Source organism: Pipistrellus kuhlii, unplaced genomic scaffold (genome assembly GCF_014108245.1).
Source record: "Pipistrellus kuhlii isolate mPipKuh1 unplaced genomic scaffold, mPipKuh1.p scaffold_m20_p_57, whole genome shotgun sequence".
NCBI lineage: Eukaryota > Metazoa > Chordata > Mammalia > Chiroptera > Vespertilionidae > Pipistrellus > Pipistrellus kuhlii.
Window position 1 is genome coordinate 14,072 of NW_023425559.1, and position 7,926 is coordinate 21,997.

At 57.7% G+C, this 7,926-nt stretch overlaps 1 protein-coding gene across 4 annotated transcripts; it reads left to right on the forward strand.

Moving 5' to 3' along the window:
* The first annotated feature begins 2,429 nt into the window (after nt 1-2,429).
* On the forward strand, nt 2,430-7,926 carry BRD3OS (BRD3 opposite strand). Of its 4 annotated transcripts, none has more exons than XM_045573850.1 (3): nt 2,430-2,453; nt 6,130-6,202; nt 6,719-7,926. In XM_045573850.1, the coding sequence occupies exon 3, from the start codon at nt 7,279-7,281 to the stop codon at nt 7,531-7,533; it is 255 nt and encodes an 84-aa protein (XP_045429806.1). In that variant the 5' UTR covers nt 2,430-2,453; nt 6,130-6,202; nt 6,719-7,278; the 3' UTR covers nt 7,534-7,926. The 4 variants fall into 4 exon arrangements, with proteins under 4 accessions (XP_045429806.1, XP_045429807.1, XP_045429804.1 ...); XM_045573851.1 differs by lacking the exon at nt 2,430-2,453 and adding an exon at nt 5,515-5,777 and having other exon boundaries at nt 6,719-7,269; XM_045573848.1 differs by lacking the exon at nt 2,430-2,453 and adding an exon at nt 5,518-5,824 and having other exon boundaries at nt 6,719-7,269.

Below are 7,926 nucleotides of genomic sequence, written 5' to 3' on the forward strand. Positions count from 1 at the left end.
TATTCCCGTGTGTGGCTCATGGTGAGCGGAAGCCATTCTAGCGACACACTTTATTTAAGCCGGTGTATCTGAAATAGCGTCCTCTCAACGTGCAACCGGCCTGCAGACGCGTCGGTGGGGTACTTTACGTCCCACTTTTCAGGTCCAAGTTTCCAAAAGCCACTGTGTGCTTTACCCTCACGCACACGTCCGCGGGCACCACGTTCTCCCCGACACATGCGATGGGGACTCCGGGTCCCAAACTGTGTCATCAGAGGAGACCCAAATACATGTACAAGTTTGCCCAACACTGAACTGAGTATCAAACTTTAATTAAAAATAAATACAATTAAAACTTCCGTAGCCTCACGTGACCCCGTGGCTGCGGCCACCCTGGGGGGCGGGGGACTGTCCCCCAGCGTGTGAGGTTACAGAAGGCATTCATCTTCTGCGTTGTTTTGTTTTTAATAAGTTTTATTGATATTTTACCGAGAGGGAGGGAGAGGGACAGAGTTACAAACATCGATGAAAAAGAAACATCTGCTGGGACCGGTTTGGCTCAATGGATAGAGCGTCGGCTTGGGGACTGGAGGGTCCCGGGTTCGATTCCGGTCAAGGGCATGTACCTTGGTTGCGGGTTTATCCCCGGTGGGGGATGTGCAAGAGGCAGCTGATCGATGACTCTCTCTCATTGATGTTTCTAACTCTCTATCTCTCTCCCTTCCTCTCTGTACAAAATCAATAAAATATATTAAAAAAAAAAAAGAAAGAAAGAAAAAGAAACATTTATCAGCTGCCTCCTACACACCCCCTACCAGAGATGTGCCCACAAACAAGGTACATGCCCTTGACCAGAATAGAACCTGGGACCTTTCAGTCCGCAGGCCAACGCTCTATCCACTGAGCCAAACCAGTCAGGGCACCTGTGTTGTTTTTTATTGCTGATTTCTAGAGAGAGAGGAAGGGAGAGGGAGAGAGGAAGGAGAGAGAGAGAAACGTGATGAAAGAGAAACATCATTGACCAGCTGCCTCCTACACGGCCCCCAACTGGGGATGGACCTGGAACCAGACATGAGTCCTGACCAGGAATGGAAGCCCTTGGTTCGTGGGTTGACGCTCAACACACTGAGCCGCACCAGCTGGGCCGTCTTCTGTGTCCTGGCCTGTGAGGTGGTCCAGGGTCCCATGGGATTACGGAGGAACACAAGGACCGTGCGATGGACAGTTTTCTCCGTCTTCTCAGAGTTCCCGGGAGACACGGAACAGACGCTCCGGTGTGAGTCTGGGGTGGGAAGGGCTGTGTCACACTCCCCACGGCATGGCCACAGCCTCCTGGTCTCCTCCCCACGTGACCCCTGAGGGACTGGCCTCACCCACGCAGCTGACCATGCTCCCTGTGTCCCCACCACGTCTGCACGGCCTGTCAGGGCAGCGCTGCCCACAGGAGCCAGAGGGTGGCCACCACCTGTGTCCATCGACAGCGGATGGACAGAGCGAGGCCCATCGGGGCCTGGGTGTCCGTCAGACTAAAATCGAGTGCAGCTCTGATATGCCATGCCACGTGCTTCTGATCACTGTGCTGAGCCAGGGGCCAGGCACCGCAGGCGGGTCTCCGGCCCCCTTTCCATGAAGTGTCCGGCATCGGGACACCTCTGGCCAGCAAGAGTGCCGGGGCCGGGGCTGGGGCCGGGAGGAGGGGCGTGGGAAGGGGGTGCTGAATGGGGCAGAGCTCGTGTGGGAGGTGAGAGAGGCCTGGGGAGGATGGTGGTGGCGGCTGCACAGCCGTGTGAATGCACCTGGCACCCTGAGCCGTGCCCTCAGAAACGGTGACGGTGGCTCTGACGTGGGTGACTCCATGGATAGAGTCTCAGCCCCCAGACTGAAGGGTCCCAGGTTCGATTCCACTCAAGGGCACATGTCTCAGTTGCAGGCTCGATCCCCCAGTCCCGGTCAAAGTGTGTGAGGGAGGCAACCAACTGCTGTTCTCTCTCACGTTGATGTTTCTCTCTCCCTCCCTCTCCCCTCCCTTCCACTCTCTCTACAACATCAATGGGAAATACCCTCCCGTGAGGACTGACCAACATGGAAAACGGTGAGGGTGGTCAGCGTGATGGTCTGAGGGTCTCACTAGACACCTCATGCTTCCCAGCGCCCCCCCCGCCCCCCCACAGTCCGACACGTGTGCAGGCGTCCGGGAGGCGGCCCCGGGCATGCCATCAGGACTGGCCGGCCTCGGCCACAGGAGCCCAGTGCCATGGTAAGTGGGGTGCTGAGGGGCCCTGGCGCGGGGTGGCCCTGCCCCGGTAGGACAGGAGGGGGTGCCTGCCAGCGAGGGGCCTGGGCCGTGGGGTCTCACCTGCTTGAATGGCGGGGAGAGTCTTTGTTGAAACCATGGACCCCAATCCCAACAACCTCAGTGATGACATTTACCAGGTCATCATAAGACTGTGAGCGCGGACCGGAGATGAGCTGCGGTAACTGTTCCTTTAAGACGGGGTGGGATCGTGTTACTGCGGCTGTGAAAGCGCCAGCGTGTTTACAGGTGAAATAATACGATGTCTGGCATCAGCTGCTGTCTGTGTTCGTACAGCCTGTCATTTGCTTCCTATTCTGAAATCTCTGTGTGCGTGTGAAACATGACAAACAGGAAGATGCAGAAAGCATTCATGTACAGCCCTGGCCGGTGTGGCTCAGTGGATAGAGCGTCAGCCTGCGGACTGAAGGGTCCAAAGGACACATGCCCAATTGTGGGCTCAATCCCCAGTTGGGGAGGGGAAGAGGGGTGCGGGGGGGAGGTGCAGGAGGCAGCTGATCAATGATTCTCTCTCATCATGGATATTTCTCTCTCCCTCTTCCGTCCTCTCTGAAACCAATAAATAAATATATATTTAAAAAAATAAAAACATTCATGTACAATCTGGCTGGCATGGCTTAGCGATTGAGTGTCAACCTATGAACCAGGAGGTCTCAGTTCCATTCCTGGTCAGGGCACAGACCCGGGTTGCGGGCTCCATCCCCAGCTGGGGCGTACAGGAGGCAGCCGATCCACCGTCCTCTTTCATCATGGATGCTTCTACCTTTCCTCCCTCTCTGAAATCAATAAAAGAATATTTTTTAAATATATATTTTATTGATTTTGTACAGAGAGGAAGGGAGAGAGATATAGAGCTAGAAACATCGATGAGAGAGAGTCATCGATCAGCTGCCTCTTGCACACCCCCCACTGGGGATATGCCCGCAACCAAGGTACATGCCCTTGACCGGAATCGAACCCGGGTCCCTTCAGTCCCCAAGCCGACGCTCCATCCATTGAGCCAAACCGGTTTCAGCTCAATAAAAGAATATTTTTAAACACACACCCATTAATGTACAGCTTAGTGCAGCGTCACAGCGTAAGAACCCACGTGCTCAGCACAGAGCCAAGAATCAGACTCTGCCGAGACCCCAGTGATCCTCAGCAAATCTTTTCTGAGGCTACCCGCCTCCGATCCCCCCAAGCTCACCGGTGCACTGACGCTGTGGGCCTCACTTTCTCCTGCAGCAATACCCCTGGGTCTGCAATGTCACGCTGCCCGTGGAGCAGTGTTCTTCCTGAATTGTATGTCAGCCAGCGGCTCTCTCCCATCAATAGGTCCTTGGCTTCTGTGGTGCCCGGGTGGGTGTCAGGGTGTGTGTGCTGCCGTTCATTCACGTTCATGCCCAAGCACGGCACTCCCGTGACAGCGCCCCATGCCTTTCCCGCCCCAATGGCGGCAGCGGGCACTGGGGAGTGACCTGGAGCCCTCCTGCGGCCCTGCACCCCCTCGGCCGTGTGCGCGCGCACACAGCTCCTGGGTGTGTCCCTGGGCGCGGAAGCGCTCCATGCAGGACAGGGGCCCTCGGACTTCGTGGAAAACAACACGTTTCGTGGAAATGGTGTGTCTTATGGGCCAGAGTTCTCTCCTGTGGCCCGTTGATGCTGTTTTCCAAAGGGCCCGTCCATGGCCTCGGGCAGCGTGAGACTGACCAGCCCCCACACTCCTGCCTCGCTGGCCCTGGGTCTGGGCAATGTTTTTGCGTTGAGACTTCCTGTGGATGTGAGTGGTTTTGTGTTGTTTTGATTTGGGTTTTCCTGGTTCCCTTTTTTAAACTGTTGGTTTGCCTCTTTTTTCTTATGAAGTCGCAGAAAAATGTTTACGTCTGATGGGAGACTTGCCTATTTATAAATGAGCTGGGTGCCCCCCACGCCCTCTCCCCCCACCCCCCATCCTCTCTTTAGGAGAACTACAGGGGCTTATAACAGAAGCTGTTATAAGTCCCCTTTAATTTTTTTAAAGATATATTTTTATTGATTTCAGAAAGGAAGAAAGAGAGATAGGAACATTCATGACCAGAGAGAAGCATGGATCGGCTGCCTCCTGCAAGCCCCACCCTGGGATGGATCTTGCAGCCCAGGTATGTGCTCTGCCCGGGAATCCAACCCTGACCTCCTGATTCATAGGGCGAGGCTCAACCCCTGAGCCATGCATGCCTGCTGGGCTTCTAGTTAGCTTTTCATGGTTGTTTTTAGGACTGGTTTTCTTTCCGGTGACCTAGTTGTGCATGATTTACATGCTCTGAAGGTGTTGAAACCGGTGCGCAGTCCGGCCCGTGGGGGTTTGAAAATGTCTGTGTCCTCGAGAATGAATCCACAGCTGCAGGCGCAGTGCCCTGGGGACGGCCTTCGTCATTTCCTGATGAGCACCGGAGGGAAGCGTTTCCACACCGCCTCTGGCCCAGCAAGGACAGAGCCTCCCAGGGGTGTCCCTGGGCCAGGACCAGGACTGGAGAAGGCGGGTGGGACCTGCTGACCTGCGTGAATTCAAGACCTCTTTGGGACAGTGGGCCCAGGGCAACACTAAATTACTAAAAAAGCAATTGCATCACTTCCTGGGAGTGAGAATGCTAATAGCTAAAGTACGCAAGCAGCTGAAACCGGTTTGGCTCAATGGATAGAGCGTCGGCTTGGGGACTAAAGGGTCCCGGGTTCGATTCCGGTCAAGGGCATGTACCTTGGTTGCAGGCATATGCCCAGTGGGGGGTGTGCAAGAGGCAGCTGATCGATGACTCTCTCTCATCGATGTTTCTAACTCTCTGTCTCTCTCCCTTCCTCTCTGTACAAAATCAATAAAATATATTAAAATAAAAAAATTAAAAAAATAAAGTACGCAAGCAGCTGCACAAAGTACCATCCATAAAGTGCTAGGAGCCCTAACCGGTGTGGCTCAGTGGATAGAGCATCGGCCTGTGGACTCAAGGGCCCCAGGTTCGATTCCAGTCGGGCATATACCTTGGTTTCTGGCACATCCCCTGTGGGGGGTGTGCAGGGGGCGGCTGATGGATGTTTCTAACTCTCTCTCTCCCTTCTTCTCTGTAAAAAGTCAATAAAATATATTTTTTGAATAAATAAAATAAAATGAAGAGCTAGGACCAACAATGAGGTGGGAGGACCCGGACTCTCCACCCCCTCCTCCACAAGCCCCTCCTCCACAACAAGCCCCGCCTACGTTCTCCATCCCCCTCCTCCAGCAACAGGCCCCGCCCACAAAGCCCGCGCTCCGGCCCCGCCCCCGCTTCCGGGGAGATCCATGGCTCTGGCTCTTCGCGCGGGCCTGCCGGTCCTCGGCGCTCGGCTGGGCATGCCTGCGGCGCTGCCATGGAGACGCGCCCTGCGGCCAACGGGCGCCGCCTGGGTCTGCGCCGCGCCCGGCCCGCGCGTCCTGGGGACTCCACGGCGCGGGTGACAGCGAGCGCGGGCCGCAGCGGGGAAGGGGACCCGGGTGCGGGGAGGCGATGGGGACGTGCCATGAGGGGATCCGGGGCGCAGGCAGGGCGAGGGGGACCGGATGCTGGGGATGGGGATGTGTCGTTGGAATCTGGTGCGCAGGCTGGACGAGGGGGCCGGGATGCTGGCGAGCGGGTGGGGACGTGCCTGGGGGATCCCGGGCGCAGCAGGGGAGAGAGGGGGACATTGCAGCAGCAGCCAAGTGAGCAGGGCCTGGCGATGGGGAGAGGGGGCACGGGCCCTCCCGGAGAAAGGCACTTGCGTGGCTGGGGAGGCATCTGAGGGCTGGGGCGGGGAGGGGGCCGCTTCCCTGTCTGGGTTCCAGCTGACCCCCGGTTTCTCTCCAGGGCGTCCCATGCCCGGAGCAGGAAGAAGGCGCCGTGCTGGTGAGGACCAGGCAGCCCTCAGCCTGCAGCCGAGGTAACGGCCCTCCCCGGTTGGGCTGGCCTGGGAGCAGGCCCGGGGTCCTGTGCTTTTTGAGGTTAAGACTTGCTTGAGCCCTAACCGGTGTGGTTCAGTGGATGGAGCGTCGGTCCCAGGTTCAATTCCCGCCAAGGGCATGTACCTTGGTTGCAGGCACATCCCCAGTGGGGTGTGTGCAGGAGGCAGCTGATGGATGTTTCTCTCTCATCATTGATGTTTCTGGCTCTCTGTCCCTCTCCCTTTCTTTCTGTGAAAAATCAAAATAGTATTTTTTTTTTTTAAAGAAAAAAATAAGACTGATACACTCACGCTCCAGTGAGCTGTTTGCCAGGACACTCCCACCCCTTAGCCAGTAAGAGGATGAGGATCAGGCTCCCAGCCTAGGCCTTCCCAGGGCGACCGAAACGGGGAACCATGTGGGCAGCTGGGTTTAGCACTGACCCCGGGTTCAGATTCTGGGTCACAAACCCTGCCACTGCCCCCCAACCCCTGACAGTGTGCTCTCTCCTGCAGGACCACCTGGGCGAAGAGTTGCAGACTAGCCTGACCAGGAGCCCAGAGCAGACGCTGGCTCCACCCCCTGGTGGCAGCCCCCCCATCAGGCCGGAGCCGCCCTAGGCTCCTGTGGGGGCAGGCGGCATGGGCGCTGCCAGGGACTTCTGTCGAGCTGCACAGTCCCCTTTCGGAGGGCACCTCTTTTCAAGTTAGCGGGCCAAGCCCTGGTGTCAGCATCACAGCAAACACTGACGAATGCCCTCCCCCGACCCCCCCAGGTAGGTGCCTGGTCCCGGTCAGCGCCACGCCCAGCACAGTGCTCACAGCCGTCACCGGAGCCGCTTACCCGCTTGTCCTCACGGAAGGTCTAGGCGTCTTCAGAATGCTCAGCGGCTCCTCTCCAGCATCCCCACACCACCACCCTCGCCAGGGTGCCGCCCCCCGCCTGCCCGAGCCCTCTTCTCCACCATCAGATTAAACCGGGAACCAGCCCTCGGACCGCAGCCGGAAAGGGTGGGCCTCGGAGCGGCCAGCGCAGTCGAGGCCCGGCCCCAGGCCTCTGCTCAGGGCGAGGCGGGATGAGCGGCCGGGTCCCGCTGGCGGAGAGGGCCCTGTCCGAAGGCCACGCCAGGCGGCGGTTCCGGGACACGTCCCTGCTCATCTGGCAGCAGCAGCAGCGGGAGCTGGAGGCGGTGCCGCCCGGGACCTACCTGAGCAGGAGCCGCAGCATGTGGTACTCACAGTACGGGAACCAGGCCATCCTGGTCCGGGACCGGAACAAGCTCGAGGTGTCCCGGGACACGGGCCAGTCCCGGTTCTGCTCCGTGATGTGACCGCGCGGTGCGATCCGGGCCCGGCGCCCGCGTGAGCGTGGCCGTGTCCCCGCCAGCCGCCTGCGGCTTCCAGGCCTCGTGGGGAGACCAAGTGGTGAAGGTGAGGACCCAGCGATGGGGCAGGAACCTGGGGCCCCGGGTTCCGGGCTGCTGGGCAGTGTCCTCTGGCCTCCAGCTGGCGGTGAGCTTTTCATATTCCAGAAACCAACAAGAGCCCCCGGTTACCGATAATCTTTCCAAGCTTGGGAGGTTGTGTTTGCTTTTTTGTCATTCTAATTAAGGTGGCATTCAGTATTATATCAGTTTCAGGTGCTAGGTTGCTTTTTAAAAAGCATGTTTTTATTGATTTCAGGGAGGGAGAGGGAGAGAGAAACATCAATAATACGAGAGAAT

Coding starts and splice junctions, on each gene's coding strand:
- BRD3OS (XM_045573848.1), top strand. CDS start 5,654: ATGGAGACGCGCCCTGCGGCCAACGGGCGCCGCCTGGGTCTGCGCCGC. Junction 5,825..6,129: donor TGAGGGGATCCGGGGCGCAG/GCAGGGCGAGGG, acceptor GTTTCTCTCCAG/GGCGTCCCATGCCCGGAGCA. Junction 6,203..6,718: donor GCCCTCAGCCTGCAGCCGAG/GTAACGGCCCTC, acceptor TCTCTCCTGCAG/GACCACCTGGGCGAAGAGTT.